Here is a 16,612-nt window from a genome sequence, read left to right as displayed (position 1 = left end):
ATGAAGGGTTACGGGGAGAAAGTGGGTAAATGGGAATGAGCAAATTTACTAGCTGTAAGGGTGGTAGAGAGTGAAACCTTCATAATATTTAAGAAGTATTTATATGTGCACTTGCGATGCCAATGCATTCAAGTCAATGGACCAATCGCTGAACAATGATATTAGAGTAGTCAGGCGTTTATTCATTGACTGCATAGACTTCATGGGCCAAAGAGCCTTTTTCTGTGCTGTAGACCTCTATGATTCCAAGTGTAATTGTCTCTTTCTAACCTACAATCTAGTGCTTACCATATAGTGAAAACTGCTGTTCCTAATTCATATGTGTTAGTGTCAGATGCATACAGACAAAGGTTAAAAAAATCTAATGAGGAATAAGAACCAGACTTCAATGGAAAAGGAAATGATATGTTTTAGGTGGTGTAGGTCTACAAATAATACCCAGAGAGAGGTAATGTTTAGGCAAAGATGTCAAACAAAACCTCTTCAGGAGTAAGGACCACCTGGAAAACTATAAGGCTTCTAAGATGAAAAGTGGTTGTGATAATGTCTGATGCTATTTTTGTTTGCAAACCCTCATGGACAGGCATTAATAGAATATTGGTAATGATGAGTAAGTGTGGCTCTGCAGGGGTTGTTGTGTATATGAGTGAAAGAATTTGGCAGGAAGTGTAAAGAAATGAAAGGTACCCTAACACTCTGCTGTGTGATTTCCAGCCATGCCAATACAATGCTGTGTCCCCCCTCTCTGCTGGTGGCTTCATCTATTGATATCAGAGTTTGTAACCTGGCAGAATCTCCTTGTGTTCTTACACTATTCCTTCCTTTGAGGCAGCATAGGACAGTGCATACGATGAGAAAAACAAGCAGGGGGTGTGGGCAGAAAAGGGGAACATTGATTTCAGGAAAGCAACTGATTCTGTGTGTGCACTTCGAGAGATGGAAATGTTGACTGTCCTGTTGGAGAAGTTTGGAAATTGGCAGAATGGAAGGATTGATCCTGCTGTAGTGAAAATGTGCCAAAGCTGTACAGGAAAAGAGAGAGTTGTGCAATTATGTCTCAACTTGGAAGCTATGGAGTTGCCGCCAACTTTGCCAAACTCATTGTGAGAACACGTGCCTCCAATGACTGCATTATATCAAATAGCATTTTTCAATGGTGTTCGCTATTTGGCTCAGCATTGCTGCCTCACAGGTTCAATTCCAGCCTCGGGTGACTCTGTGGAGTTTGCACGTTCTCCCCGTGTCTATGTGGGTTTCCTCTCAGTGCTCCAGTTTCCTTCCACAGTCCAAAGATGTGCAGGTCAGGAGAATTGGCCATGCCAAATTGACCATAGTGTTAGGTGCATGAGGCAGAGGGAAATGGATCTGGGTGGGTTACTCTTCGGAGAGTTGGTGTGGACTGGTTGGGCTGAAGGGTCTGTTTCCACAATGTAGGGAATCTAGTCTAATCTCAAAACAAACTGAAACTATTTTTGTGCCTCTCTGATGTTCCTTCTGCGTTACTCGCAACATTAATCTTTAAATTCTGAAGATTCTGAGACAACCCAGGAGGAGGTTGGAAAGGTGGGGGGGGAGGGGGGGGGATGTGGAGTGGTTAGCCACCCTAAATACTCATGAAGTTTATTGTTTCTTTAAGTTCTTGCAGTGCACCTTAGTCCTTAGAATAACAGGTCTGGCATTGACCTGCTTGGTAGGACTCTGGCCATTGGCTACTAACATGCTATTGGATGACAGGAGGTAAAACACAACCATCCTGTTTATGAGCACCTGCAAAAGGGCAGTAGTATGTGTGGGAGAAGGATCTAGGTAACGGCATTTTGCCTCTTGCTTCAATACTTTTCATAGTCTTTTGCCCTTTGGAGAATAGCTTGGAATATTGAAAGGATTCACAACCTAATAGGCCACATCCTGATTGCAGTCACCTTTCAAGTCCTGTGGTGGAACCTGGACACAGAACCTTCTGGCTCAGAGGCAGGAGTGCTACCAACCGACGGCCAAAGTTTTTCACTGTCTTTGAATGTGTGCCTCCCATTTAAAGGAGGTCTTTCAGTGTCAATCACATTGGTTGAGATGCCACCTTTGCAATTGCCAAGTTGCATTCAAATGAAGTTTGAATATGAAAATTAAATGAGCCTCTGACCAATGTCACCGAGCAAGCAGAGCAGGCACCCTATCGACAGTCAGTACATCCATTTCCAGACATTGGCCCTTCAGAGTCTCTGTGCATCAGGCAATCACCTCTCTAAAGGAGAACACTTGGAGAATTGAATTTTCTCCCATTTTATCCTCCCAACTAATTGAATGATTTTACTTTTAATTTAGAGATGATTGTTGATGATATTTTCACTGGGAAACTGTACAGGTATGATTTGAAGGTATTACTGCCATTGAGTATTAGGAAGCTGAACAAACATACGTGGTTGATGTTGAAGAAGTTTCAAGGTTATGTATATGTATTTTCTGTTGATGCTGAAAAGAAATGCTCCAACAATTGTCTTATAATTGTCTCAATATTTCCTTGCTAAACTTAGGTTAGCATCAATCCACTATTAAACAGTATGACGCCACATTGTTTAGCATAAGGTAAACACATAAATTGATTTAACAAAAAAAAGATGATGGAAGTCAGAAATCGAAACAGAAATTGCTGGAGAAACTCAGCAGGTCTGGCAGCATTTATGGAGAAAACTCAAGAGTTAGTGTCTCGGGTCACGTGACCCTTTTTCAATTCTGTTACAAACATTTGTTTTATTGTTTTGTGTCAGTTTCTACAAAGGGCATGGCTCCCTTTACAGAAGTTGACCTTTCACACCTTGTTGCTAAAATGAGCATCCAACACAAAGGCATGAGAGTGTGTTTTCCAGGAGCTTTTCACCCTCTTTCTCTCCAATTTCCTCCACATCATTAATCCTCCAACACTCATTTTACTAGTACTCCAGGAGGATGGTGTATCCCTTGGTGACAGAGGTGGGGGAACAATGTTCAAAAGGGGACAAGTACTGATCCAGTTGGGGAATTCAAAGACAGAAGTTCATTTGCATCACCCTCTTACAGTCTAAGCACCAGGACAAAGTGCAGATCCATTACACTCCTACACTCTCCCATCCAGCCCAACAATAAATTGCAAAAATGGCCTTTCATCACTCTGACATGTAAGTAATACCAATTCGATTCCTAGTGCCTAGAACATCAATCCATGGCATACAATTTTCCTCAGTAGTAAGACCATTTGCATTGCTGCACTTGGAGATCAGAGAAAGGCAGGAAAATAAATTCCATCAGGATTAAGGTACATTGGGGTGGCACGGTGGTTCAGTGGTAAGCACTGCTGCCTCAGGGACCTGGGTTCAATTCCAGCCTTGGGTGCCTGTGTGGAGTTAGCACATTCTCCCCGTGTCTGCATGGGTTTCCTCTGGGAGCACTGGTTTTCTCCCACAGTCCAAAGATGTTCAGGTTAGGTGGATTAGCATGGGAAATGCAGGGTTATGGGGATGGGATGGGTATGGGTGGGATGCTCTTCAGAGGGTCAGCGCAGACGTGATGACCTGCTTCCATACTTTAGGGATTCTATGATTCTACATTTTTAGCAACAGAACTAGGATTATTATTTGGCAACCTTTAAGGAGACCATGGCAAGAAAGAACAAGACTTTCTAATACATAAGATGTACATCGGAGCAGTCTGAAAATATTTACCCGCCATTTTTCTCATTCAGCTTCTCCATGTACTGGGCGAGAACGTCCACCACCTCACTCTCGCTCAGTTGCAGGTTGCCTGAAACGTTGCACCGTAGATCATTCCAGTCCGACCGCAGGAGCTCAAAATCCATGGCGCTGACGCTGAACGTCCGTTGCCAGTTTATGGTCTCCTCTGTCCAGCCTCTCTGTGGCTCAGGATCCTCATAACTGTAATCTGACATTCCATCGTCGGTCATCTCAAACTGGTCGGTATAGGTTTGTTGTGGCTCACTCAGATCGTCAGGCTTCCAGTAGGGCGTCTCTTCAGCGCCGTCGCCAACAGCAACGCCGGTTGATTTGGGATCCTTTCCTTCATCATGAAGCGTGGCCTCTTCCTTGCCCAAGATCTCCTCACTCAGAAGGTGGATTTCGGGTGTTGCCACTACGCTGTCTCTGTTCCTGTCACCCTGAGGCTGCTCCAGATTTTCTTGCAGTGCCTTCCAGTTTCTCTTTTGGGTGGCTGAACTGCGGAGTGCGCCATTATTGGTATCTGGCACCTCCCTCTCCTCCTGCGAGGTGTTGCTATTGAACCAAAAGATTTTATTCCTGAGGTACGGTGTTGTTTTCCTCCCCCTTGACATCGAGACCATTTTCCTCTCCGTAGCTGTGTCTGGCAGTCCCACGATCTTTGTGCTGGGAAGAACGTTCATTCCGGGGAACAACTCCTTGGTCTTCTCAGCCTGTAGTGTCCTTTTCTTTTTCTCCTGGGGCCTGGTCACGTAGATTTTGTTCTGCAGCTTCTTGGGCTCGCCAAATCTTTTTTTATGGAGACCAGCATGAGCCGAGTTACTCAAAAACTGCTTGGTTTTGCTGGGGACGAAAGGGATAGAAATCTGGGGCTGCAAGTTGAGCACGCTCCCTTTCCCCAGCTTGGACAGAGCTGACTGGTTGGCCGGCTTCTTACTCAACTCTTCCGGGGTGAACTTCGCCCAGGTCAGGGACCTGCTCCGCCTGCTGCTTAGCTTGTGAAAGATGCCCGTTTCCTGACTGTCGTAGGCAGCCGCAGATGGGGGCACATTATCTCCCTGAGGAATTGGATTGAAGGCCTTCTTTTGCAATTGGACAGTATGATGCTCTCTGGACGTCGACCTTTTCTTATGGCCGAACGCGTCATCATCAAGGCCATTCCTGTTTTCCGCCGCCAACGGCAAAAGTTTCCTCTCAGCAGTCACTTGGTCCTGAGCGAGGCTGCCATTTTCACGATCTTTCACATTACTCTTGCTCCATGTTACCTGACTATCACTGAGTATGGATTCAGTGTCTATGCCTTCTGATTCTTCTGGGAAATCTACAGAACCCAAATTACAGAGAGAAAAAGAAAATGACTGTTTGGAAGTGATTGAGCAGTACCACAATATAAAAGAACTGGATTCAAAATTACATTTACATCCATTTCCAGACATCCAAGTCATGGATTGCAATTGCGCTGTCTCCTAATTTGAACAGTTTAAGTGAACAGCTCAGGGCAGCCTATGTTATGGGTTGACCAGACTCTCGACATGAAGCCTATCAGTGTTCTAAGGCACTGTCCAGTAAGTCCTCAGCTCCAAAAGGCAGTCTTTCTTTTTAAAGGGAAGCTGCACTGAAGGAAAGCCAGTGCTACCATTGGAAAAGGAGTTAATGAAACAGGGAGAGAAAGAGAGAGAGAGAGAGAGTTCCCCATTTTTCTTTCTTCTGTTATTCATTCATGGGATGAGGGCATCACTGGTTGGGCAAGCATTTATTGCCCATCCCTGATTGCCCAGAGAAGGTCAGTGACTGTGCATAGTGTTTGGGTGGGATGTCTGCCAGTGGAGGCAGTGAAAGTGAGGTGTGGGAACAGTAGAGTCTCTGAAACGCGGGGGTTTAGGGAAGGGAACTGCCATCCATACCCAGTCTGGCCTACATGTGACTCCAGGCCCACAGCAACCTTTCACTGCCTCCACGTACCGCTAGCAGACAAACATCCAAACACTATGCACAGTCACTGACCTTTTGTGGGCCTGGAGTCACATGTAGGCCAGACTGGGTAAGGATGGCAGTTCCTTTCCCTAAATGGCATTAGTCAACCAGATGGGTTTTTTAGACAATTGACAATGGATTCACGGTCATCACTAGACTCTGAATTCCAGATACTTACTGAATTCAAACTCCCCCAGCTGGACATTGTTTGGGTCTCTAGATGTGATTTTGCTGGCTTTAGTCATGCAGGGTGATGGTAGAAGAGAGGTCATGTTCTTGGAGGAAGCCAAAAATCTACAAAGGGGAACACCTTTCAAAGGGAGTGGAAATTGGCGCCGAAAGTGTAGAACCCCAGAAGTATGGACATGAGGATTAGGCTGCAAGGCTGGAAGAAATTTAATGATCTCCCCATAGTCAATGAATGCACCTTCAAAGGAAATTTCAAATCCACCCCACGACTGACTACCAGCTTGCTTAATTCACCACCATCCCCATCTGTCATTCACCAGCAGTTCGAAGCATTCAGGACTCACCTCCACATTTCAGAGACTCTACTGGTCCCACACCCCACACCCACCTTTCACTGCCTCCACGTACCACTGGCAGACACCTCACCCAAACACCATGCACAGTCATTGACCTTCTGCCCTCGCATGCGAGGAGAGGTGTCATAAGAACAAAGGTGCAATAGGTGGAGGCCAGGGACACAGTCAGCTTGACAGGAGACAGGTTTCTCCGTATAGCAGCTATGCTGTGGCACAGCTCTGATCATCCAGCAACACTGATATAACCCAGTGTAAGTTCCTGCAACTCAGTTTCCAGCTCAATCTCCCTGTTACCTGACGTGATGGGCTAGCTGTGCTGTGCCTCAGATTCTCTTGCCTTTCCCTGACGTCAACGTTTCCTGTCTGATTTTCTATTTTCAGGTTCACAAGAACTGCCTTGTGTGCAGCAGCAGGAGGATGAGGACAGAGAGCAGCGGCCCCTGAATGATGAAGGCCTAGTCTCATCACTTGCAGCTCCCAGTTCAGACAGCGGCTTTGCTGAACCTTTAGAAACTTGCGCAGAGTCCGGCCCTGCACATGATGGGTCACTACACCTGTACGGAATGGATAGTGAGCACATCAGCTCCCCAGGGAGAGAGGTTAGGGACAGCTCTGACTGAGACAGAGCCCAGGTGAGGACTCTGGTGGGACGGCCTATGTGGAGAATGCACAGCGAAACATTTGAGGCAGAAGCAAGACTGCCAGGCAGCTTTCTGTCAGTACAAGGAAAATGGAGGCATCTGGATCCATTGTGGCACATGGAATAGCTAGAGCTTGGAACTCATCCTTTCCTGCATAGACGTGATAGCCAACTCTGTACATAACTGGGCACAATGCAACAGCCCTAATGTATAGTGCAGCACAGCCAGAGGCCACCCAATGGCTCAGCACTGCAGCAGAAGGGCAGACTGGGGCCTCAGCTTCCACACTTACTGTCACCCACACTCAGGTTACTGCCACCAGCAGCCCTTTCTCTGGAGGGGCAGCATTTCTGCCAATAACCCTCTTGTTAACCAGTCAGCCCTGGCTGCAAATGCTGTCTGACTTACTGCTTACCTACTGAGGCAAAGTCCTCAGCACCCAGAGCTGGTCAAGGGCTCCTGCAAGGACATCTCAGTGAAAGTCAGTGGTCACGCTGAGAGAGTACTGTTTGAAAGCACTAGGACAGGCAGGATTACTCACAAAACAGGCACTAGGGAAATGTACTAGGAGAGTCATTCACTTCATTTGAACAAACGAACATGTTTTTGGATGTTACAGAGAGTTTGCTGCTGCCTGTCTTCATTGATGGTCTTGGCCAAGGGAGAGTCCCAGATTAATGGTGAGGGGAAGTGTAGAGGAACAATGAGGCTAAAAGAATCTAGTTTAATGGAAGTGGAGGTTGAGCAAGAGCCCCTAGCACACTGAATACAGCATATGTCACCACCGCCTCTTCCTTCGCCCAAGGTTGCTTCTGTGCTCCTGTGGTGATGGTTGCCCCTTCATGATGCAATGGGGTGAAGGACTAAGCAGTCTACCAGACACTTGGAGATATTGTCAGACACGTACTGCAGGGCTCCCTCAGAGCCATCCTGGCACCAGAAGTTGCTCAACAGCATGCAAATCAGCTGCATTAAGGTGTTTCTGATGGGTCTCAGTTTTGCCCATTGCGATTGGCTAGTAGAGGGAAAACATGAGCACTGTGCAGAGTGGGTTGGGATGGGAGGATAGGTGGGGTGGGAGGGAGGTTCTTATTATTCATCCTCAAGCAACTTGTTCTTGGAGAAGCCATGAGAGTGAGAACTGCAGACTTCCTCAGATTGAAGATATATTAGATGCCACTATTGTAGCAGTTATTCAGGATGTGGTGTACTGTGCATGACTGCATACCAACTACACATTAGTAGAGTGATAACCATTGAAGTTTCTATACCTCTACCCAAAGGAGCATGTCCATGTAATCAATGGTTCAGTCCACCATCAGCAATGTGGTAAATTCACATACAGTCATAGAGATGTACAGCATGGAAGCAAACTCTTCTTCCAACTCATCCAAGCTGACCAGATATCCTAAACAAATCCAGTGCCATTTGCCAGCACTTGACCCATTTCGCTCTAAACCCTTCCTATCCAAATACCCATTAAGATGCCTTTTAGATGTTATAATTCTACCAGCCTCCACCAATTCCTCTGGCAGCTCATTCCATAAATGCACCATCCTCTGCGTGGAAACGTTGCCCTTTAGGCCCTTTAAATCTTTGCCCTCTCACCCTACTTACATTGTGTCTCTCCTGTTGGCTCCTGGATATGTCAATAGGTGGGATACTTGGAGATGTTGCCCACTTCTCATCGACATGAAAGTTGTGATGGGTAAAGCTTTCTGTGGAGGGCGCTGCTCCTCTGCCCGATTTGCAGAGTATTCCCACTCTGTTGCTGTCGTGTTTGTAATGAGGTCAGCCAGGTGGACCTCATAAAACAGGAGTTCTCTGATTGGGGTAGTTAATTCTGTCCAATCAGGGAGCCTGGACTGACAGATATAAACAGGAGGGTCAGAAGTTTGGCTCACTCTGAGAGCTGGCTCTGAGGAAGCTGGATCAGTATCAAGGACTCTCCATGTGTAAATAAAGGGTGACAGGTTATTTTAGCTGCATTAGTTGGTCATCTTATAGACCCTGATGCTGCAACAACAATTCCCAAACACCTTGCAGACTACAGATGACAAACCCCTCTCTCCTTCCTGAATGGATGCATAAACTCATCGGCAAATCTCTGAAAACAATCTCCAGGACTTCCACCCCAACTTTCCAAGACCATAATTAAGGAGAGGGCACCTTGCTTGCATCTGGATAACTGGCCCTATAAAGAACGCCAGTCACAGGGATTGCACTTAAATGCATGCTCAGCCTTTCTGGATCAGCACAGGTATCCTTCATGAGCTGTAGTAAAAGTGGCTGGAAATCCATATTATTTTGCGGTTTCTATAGTGCTGTAATCAGTGATGGTATGGTGCCCACTTTGGTGGGGCATCTCTCTTTTGCATCCAGTTGTATGTAAAAACAGTGGGCATGATTTTACCATGGGTTTTGGGACCCCAGTAATGGTGGTAGATGGGGGATAATTCAGCCATTTTTTTTCTTGCCCATTTCAATGGCTGATCATTCTGGCAGAATAAGAAATGCTCTTTAAACAAGAAAACACTTTGAAATTATGTGAGTTCTGTGAATAAGTTAAACCATTATAAGTTTAACAGACTGAGTCACAAGGATATCAAGTAAGTTTTAGCTGGTTTATAAATACTGAAATGCTTGCTAACAAATGTTATCGAGGTTGCGTTATCACAACAATGCCAATTTGCCTTTCAGTATTTGCTTTTACGTTTTTTTTTGTTTACTTTTTCTTTCTGGTGGAGTTTGGATTTATTTGATTTTTTTTATCACTCAAAATGAACCATTTTCCAATCAGTCATCAAATGAGAGAGCAGCTACAATGCAGAAGAAGCATCTCACCCCATCCTATGTCTCTCTCTCCCTTTTCTTTGTAGTTTTTCACTCTTTGGGTATTTATCCAAGTTTCTTTCAAAGGCTGTAAATGAATCTGCCCCCATACTAATTTTTCTAGATTTTCCACATGTTGTGATGGCTATTTTGCCAATTATTTTAATTCAGTATATTATGGTTCACGTTTTCCCACGAACAGCAACAGTTTCTTCCTACCTACTCTGTTTAGAACTCTCAGGATTTTAAATGCCTGGATTAAATTTCCACCCAACCTTCCATTACCTAAAAAGGACAACCCAGCTTGTCCAATCGATCCATGTAGAGCAAGTCCTCATTCTCAAAACTGCAAACCCTTCAAAACTGCAGTGCACAGAATGGGACACAATACTTCAGCTGAAGTACATTCATAATTCCATTTATATTTAAGATAACTTCCTTGCTTTTAATTACATTCTATCTCTATTTGTAAATCCGAGATCCTGTTTCTCCCATTTATCTTGACCAGCTGTGACTCCTGAAGTTTTATTTTGAGGTTCTTCACAGATGACTGCATTGGAATTTGCAGATATCTCTCTATTGAAAGCATTTAAACTTTATATATGAATTATGTTGGGGGCATTACAGAGAGACTTCTATTCTGTATTTGATCTAGGCTCTGTGTAGTTTCATGCAAATGGTATATGATGCCACCAACAATGGACACATGTCAATTAATTCAAGAGCAGACCAAAGAAGCATATCCAGTATTCCTTGTATTTACTTTGACGTTACTCAAGAAGTACATTGCAGGAGAAAGGAATCCAAGAATTTGTGGATAGGAATTGAAGTGGGAGAATACTCATGTGAAGCATAAACATCAGCATTGACCTGTTGGCTGCCATACATTCTACTCAGTTCTGAATAACCACTGGCTTACCCTCTGGATTGTCAAACATGAATGGCTTGTCTTCCTCTTCATCCATCTTCATGTACTTGTAAAATCCAAATCTATTGGGAGAGAAAGGACAGAAGCTTTCAATCAAAGCGTAGAGTCATAGAGATGTACAGCATGGAAACAGACCCTTCAGTCCAACCTGTCCATGCCGACCAGATATCCCAACCCAATCTAGTCCCACCTGCCAGCACCCGGTCCATATCCCTCCAAATCCTTCCTATCCATATATCCATCCAAATGCCTCTTAAATGTTGCAATTGTACCAGCTGCCACCACTTCCTCTGACAGCTCATTCCATACATGTTCCACCTCTGTATGAAAAAGTTGCCCCTTAGGTCTCTTTTATATCTTCCCCTCTCACCCTAAACCTATGCCCTCTAGTTCTGGACTCCCTGACCCCAGGGAAAAGACTTTGTCTATTTATCCTATCCATGCCCCTCTATAAGGTCACCTCTCAACCTCCGAGGCTCCAGGGAAAATAGCCCTAGCCTCTTCAGCCTCTCCCTATAGCTCAAATCCTCCAAACCTGGCAACATTCTTGTAAATCTTTTCTGACCCCTTTCAAGTTTCACAACATCTTTCAGATAGGAATGAAACCAGAATTGCATGCAATATTCCAACGGTGGCCTAACCAATGTCCTGCACAGCCGCAACATGACCTCCCAACTCCTGTACTCAATACTCTGACCAATAAAGGAAAGCATACTAAATGCCTTCTTCACTATCCTATCTACCTGTGACTCCACTTTCAAGGAGCTATGAACTTGCACTCCAAGGTCTGAGTTACAAAGCTTCAGTGGCTTGTGATGCATATTCAATTGTGAAAAGAAATATATTTAAGGGATTAATCTCAAAAATATCAATATAACTGTGATGTGATGGATAAGACTGAAGGAAGCTCTCTCTTGCAACATACCTACAGAACTTCATTTACACTTAGATCCTGCCACTATTTCATATCAAAGTTGCTACCATGTTGTTGAGACGATGACAGACAACGAAGAGGAAATATATTTATGTACAGTAAATAAATTAATCCAGTGTTTCAAAATATAAATCCATACATCCATAATCTAATTAGCTATCCTAGCGCTGCTGATTATTGATAAGAAATCTGTAATGCAAGTCACAGACCAGTGAGAAAGCGAGAGATGTGCAAACAAATTTAATCATCACTCTGTCCAAGTGAAAATCTTACACATTTATAGCTAATTATAAAATTTAATCTTCACTATTTTAATTTGCAGAAATGTTCAATTACGTTATGAGTTTGAGTGCTTTTGTTTGCATTTTTAGCTGTAGGATTTGAAGCAAAGATGAGGTTTTGATATTACTTTACTCAGGCAATTGTTTGATGGGAACTCCAGAATATACTTGTTTATTTAATATACGCCAGTTTTAGTATAACATAGGAAAAACAGGTTGCAAAGTCTGATGGGGATAGGAGCACTCAGTAGAATATGGCTTGTGTGGCAATATTTGCTGTTGACACATCGCTGACACCATTACTAACCTAACACCCATACATCATAATTCAGAAAGGTTTCTGGGGAATGAAATGAACTTTTTTTTTTATTTAAAGAGAAACAGACAGGCCTTGGCTTTCCAAAATGCCCTCCGTCCTCTTGTTGGGCTGTCAGGCAGAGGAATAGATCATGGAATTATAGAATCCCTCCAGTGTAGAAGCAGGCTATTCGGCCCATTGAATCCACACTGACCCCCTGAAGTGCATTCCACACAGACCCATCCTATCCGTGTAACCCTGCATTTCTCATGACTAATCCACCTGTCCTGCACATCCCTGGACACTATGGGCAATTTAATGTGGCCCAATCCACCGAACCTGCACAACCGCAGACTGTGAGAGGAGTCAGGAGCACTCGGAGCAAACCCACGCAGACACAGGACAGTATGCAAAATCCACATAGACAGTCGCCCAGGCTGGAATTGAACCCGGGCCCCTGGTGCTGTGAGGCAGCAATGCTAACCACTGAGCCGCTCCCAAAACTGACTTCACCCCAGATGAGTACTAGGAAGTGTGGTCCAAGGCATCCCAGCCTTCCTGCCAATTTCTGAGGGCCAGTTTAGTGGGTATTAACTGCATGCAAATAAAGGAACCATGGCTTCTACCATATCTATTCTATTGACTCTTGTTTGTAACAGGCATCAGGGGTAGCTGAAGGAGTGGTTGTGGCTATAAGTTCACAACGCAGCTGCAGTTCTTTTTATACTGGTTAGGAGGCATCTTTAAAGATGGAGCTGCTCAGGAGTCGACCAAAGAAGTAGAAAGCACTTAGGCTGTGAAGTCGAGGTTACATTGGTTATATTTTAGAATTTACTCACAGCCCAATTAAATACAAAAAACTACTCCAAAAGAGGACAGTTAGCAACTCAAATTATAAGGCCCTTGGTGATTTTATTAAAGAGTATCAGATTAATTGACACAAGCAGCACAAATGCAGCAAAGACAGAATATTTTATGCATTTAAAGCAAAATAGAATGGGCTTGCGAACAACCTGAATTCCAGTTCAATGGATTAATCCTCAACTTTGCCTCAAAGCTAAATCATTCTGCCTATTCAATGCTTTATAAAATAAATACATGCTTTTCTGTTGCACTGTTGTTTCAATCTAATGCCTCTTGCATTCTCTTTTTTAAACTTCACTAATGGGTCCTTACTTTTCCAAATACAAAGGGCTCTCCCGGTAGAAACACTTATTCTCTGTTTCCATATGAGTGAGCCTGGTGAAGTCATTTGGATAGACATAGGACAAGTAGACCTGCAAGAGAACACAAACAACATGGTGAGGACTGTATTCATCCCTGGGATCGGTCTGGAAAACAATGTCTTCCAACTGCACACAATGGGAAAACATTCTGGCTGTGAAGTTCTGTGAAGGTCTGACTGCAGTAACTCGGGTAGAATCTTCCCTGGAAATGGTGGTAGATTTGATTATGTCAAGGCTCTGGTCGCCTTTCACCATTTCTATTATAAGAAGACTAGAACAGCCTCTGGGAAAGTATTGTTATAAATGGAGGGCTTTTCTAATTGATGTCACTGTCAGAATTCAAAGACTTTATATTTCAACTTCCCTGCCTGTGTTCACTATGACAACTTGCCTTTACACTGAAGAACAGAATGAATTTCTGTGGCTCATATTGTTGCTTCAGAATGTCCCAAAGCAAATAACGTTAGTGTTGAAGCCATTGAAGTAGGATAGGGATTAAGTGGCCAATTTGCTCACACCAAGGTTATATAAATAGCAAGGAATATTGACTAAATCTGGTTTTAGAGATGAGGGTTGAGGGATAAGTATCAGCTGGGACTCTGGGGAGAAATGTTTGTTCTTTTTTAAATAGTGCCATAGGGTCTTGCAAGATGGGGCTCAGTCTCATTCAAAAGATAGCCCCTCCAGCAGTGCTGTCAGTATTGCACTCCTCAGTACTCTACTGGGATACCAACCGAGATTACATGTTTAATTGGAAGCACACTAGCTTTCGGAGCGACACTCCTTCATCAGGTGATTGTGACAATCACCTGATAAAGGAGCAGTGCTTCGAAAGCTAACGTGCTTCCAATTAAACCTGTTGGACTATAACCTGGTGTTGTGTGATTTTTAACTTTGTACACCCCAGTCCAACACCGGCATCTCCAAATCGAGATGACATGTGTTAGTCTCGGGAGTGCAGCTTGAACACAGCTCTCTCAGTTAGCTGCAGGAATGCTACCATCAAGCCACGGCTGGCATCTTCCATTAAACCAACTGTGGAGGCTCAGCTCCGATTCCCCGAATATTTCCCGCTTGCTACTACACATAGCTTTTGAACCTGAAGGGTCGAAGTTCAATTTTTCATCGTTTTCACACCGATTGCCATTATTCTCAGGATGTGAGGACACACAGCTATAAAACGGTTCATTGAGAATTTAAAGCTATTCATTTTCAAATGAGCGAGCAAAATTGAGCTCTTCGAAGCCATGAAGGGTTATGATCAAGATGAATAGTAGTAGCTTATTTCCATTGGTCTGCGAGTCAGTATCATAGAACCATACGGTGCAGAAGAGATCCTTTGGCCTAGTGAGTCTGTACTGCCAAAATTGCACTACTTCTTACACTAGTCCTACTTTCCTGTATTTGGCTGATAACCTTGGATGTGCTCTTGAAGTGTCATCACATTCAAGTACTTATTAAAGTTTGTGAGATTTTCTACCTCAACGAACTTCCCAGGCTGTGCATTGCAGATTCCCACCATCCTCTGACTGGAAAAGATTTTTCATCTTAACATTACGCCCACTTGTTTTGACCTTTCACCTAAAGTGATTAGCTGCTTTCTATCAACTCTGCCCATGCCCGTTATAATCTTATACACCTCACTCAAGTCCTCCCTCAACCTTCTCTGCTCCAAAGAAAACAACCTGAGCTTATCCAAGCCTCTATTCATGGCTGAAACACTACGTCCCAGGCAACATCCTGGTCAATCTTCTCTGCAAACAGTCCAGTGTAATCACATTCTTCCTCCAGTACAGTGGCCAGAACTGCACATAGTACTCCAGCTGGGGCCTAACCGAAGTTCAGTATAGCTCCAACATGATCTCAGAGATAGCAAGGACTGTAGGTGCTGGAAGTCAGAGTTGACAAAACGTGGAGCTGGCAAAACACAGCAGGTTGTACAGCATCAGAGGAGCAGGAAAATCAATATTTCGGGGTCAGGACCCTTCACCAGGTAGGGTTCTGATCAAAAACCTCAACTTTCCTGCTCCTCCAATGCTGTCTGACCTGCTGCGTTTTTTCAGCTCAACATTTTATTGACTCCAACATGATCTCCCTGCTTTTATAATCTATGCCACAACTGATAACGGCAAATGTCCTAGATGCCTTCTTTACTACCCTACTAACCTATCCTGTCATGTTCAGGGATCTTTCGATAAGCACCCCAAGATGACTGTGTTCCTCTTAGCTTCGTAGTGTCTTGCCATTCATTGAGTATTCCCTTGTTGTGTTCCTTCTTCCAAAGTATCTTGCCCCACATTGCTCAGGATTAAATTCCATTTGCCACTGATCTGCCCACCTGACCAAGCCGTTTATATCTTGCTGTTACCTAACAGCTTCCTCCTCACTGACCACCACCCAGACAATCTTTGTGTCATCTGCAAACCAACTCATCATCACCCCCCACCAACATTCTCATCCACGTCATTTATGAATATCACAAACAATGAGAAACTCAATATTGTTCCCTGTGGTATGCCACTGCACACCGGGCTCCAATTACACAAACAGGAGTAATGTCACCATGGTTTTAAGAGACATCTCTCATTGGACCTCGCATGTTTAACCTGAGGGTCACCGCGCCTCAGGCAAGATCCAAGGTTGAAAAGGAGAGTCTCCCATAGTAACTTCAGTTGGTGTGGGAATTGAACCTACGCTGTTGGCATCACTCTGCATCACAAACCAGCTATTCAGCCAGCTAACCAATATCCTAATCAATTGAATATTAGTACATAATAAGTTAAACAGTTAGAAAAATATTGTATAAAAGATGGCTATTGTATTGCATTCCATTTCATAAACTAATGTTGCAACGGGCTCCATAACAACAAATTTGATGTATTCTCAACAAAGAAAAGCATGGAGGTTAGCAGCAGACTGGAATTTAGTTCACAAGAAAAAAGCTATCAGCACTGACTTGATGGACCAAATGGTCTCAGTATAATGGTTTACAATTCTTACTCACAAGAGATGTCCATTATAAAACTCTGATTTGGGTTTTATGGGGCTTGTCTCCACCAGTTGTTGACACACTGAGGATAGCCTTAACAGGCTGAGGGTCAGTTCTGTGCACCTCCAGCTAGGTTTGTCAGCCACTCTTGCAGTCCCAGTGTTGGCAGAACTCAATAGTGCCTGCTGCTGGAGCTTCTCGTAGTTGGACAAAGAAGTGTCACAGATATGACAGTCCTGTGCCTTTTTCATTGGGAGGGA

General features: G+C 44.0%; 1 protein-coding gene across 4 annotated transcripts in view; it reads right to left on the bottom strand.

Annotated features, from left to right (window-relative positions):
* b4galnt4a (beta-1,4-N-acetyl-galactosaminyl transferase 4a) overlaps positions 1 to 16,612 on the bottom strand; it is a 691,590-nt gene that overhangs the window by 48,524 nt on the left and 626,454 nt on the right. For all 4 annotated transcript variants that reach the window (XM_060838421.1, XM_060838422.1, XM_060838423.1 and 1 more), the window contains 3 exons: positions 13,314 to 13,414; positions 10,616 to 10,686; positions 3,696 to 5,025 (listed from right to left, as the gene is read on the bottom strand). In XM_060838421.1, coding sequence (XP_060694404.1) covers positions 3,696 to 5,025; positions 10,616 to 10,686; positions 13,314 to 13,414 — 1,502 coding nt within the window. The remainder of the gene's footprint in view (positions 1 to 3,695; positions 5,026 to 10,615; positions 10,687 to 13,313; positions 13,415 to 16,612) is intronic.

Source organism: Hemiscyllium ocellatum, chromosome 18 (assembly GCF_020745735.1).
Source record: "Hemiscyllium ocellatum isolate sHemOce1 chromosome 18, sHemOce1.pat.X.cur, whole genome shotgun sequence".
Taxonomy (NCBI): Eukaryota; Metazoa; Chordata; class Chondrichthyes; order Orectolobiformes; family Hemiscylliidae; genus Hemiscyllium; species Hemiscyllium ocellatum.
Note: the sequence above shows the minus strand (reverse complement) of the source record. Positions and strands in the feature narration are given on the sequence as shown.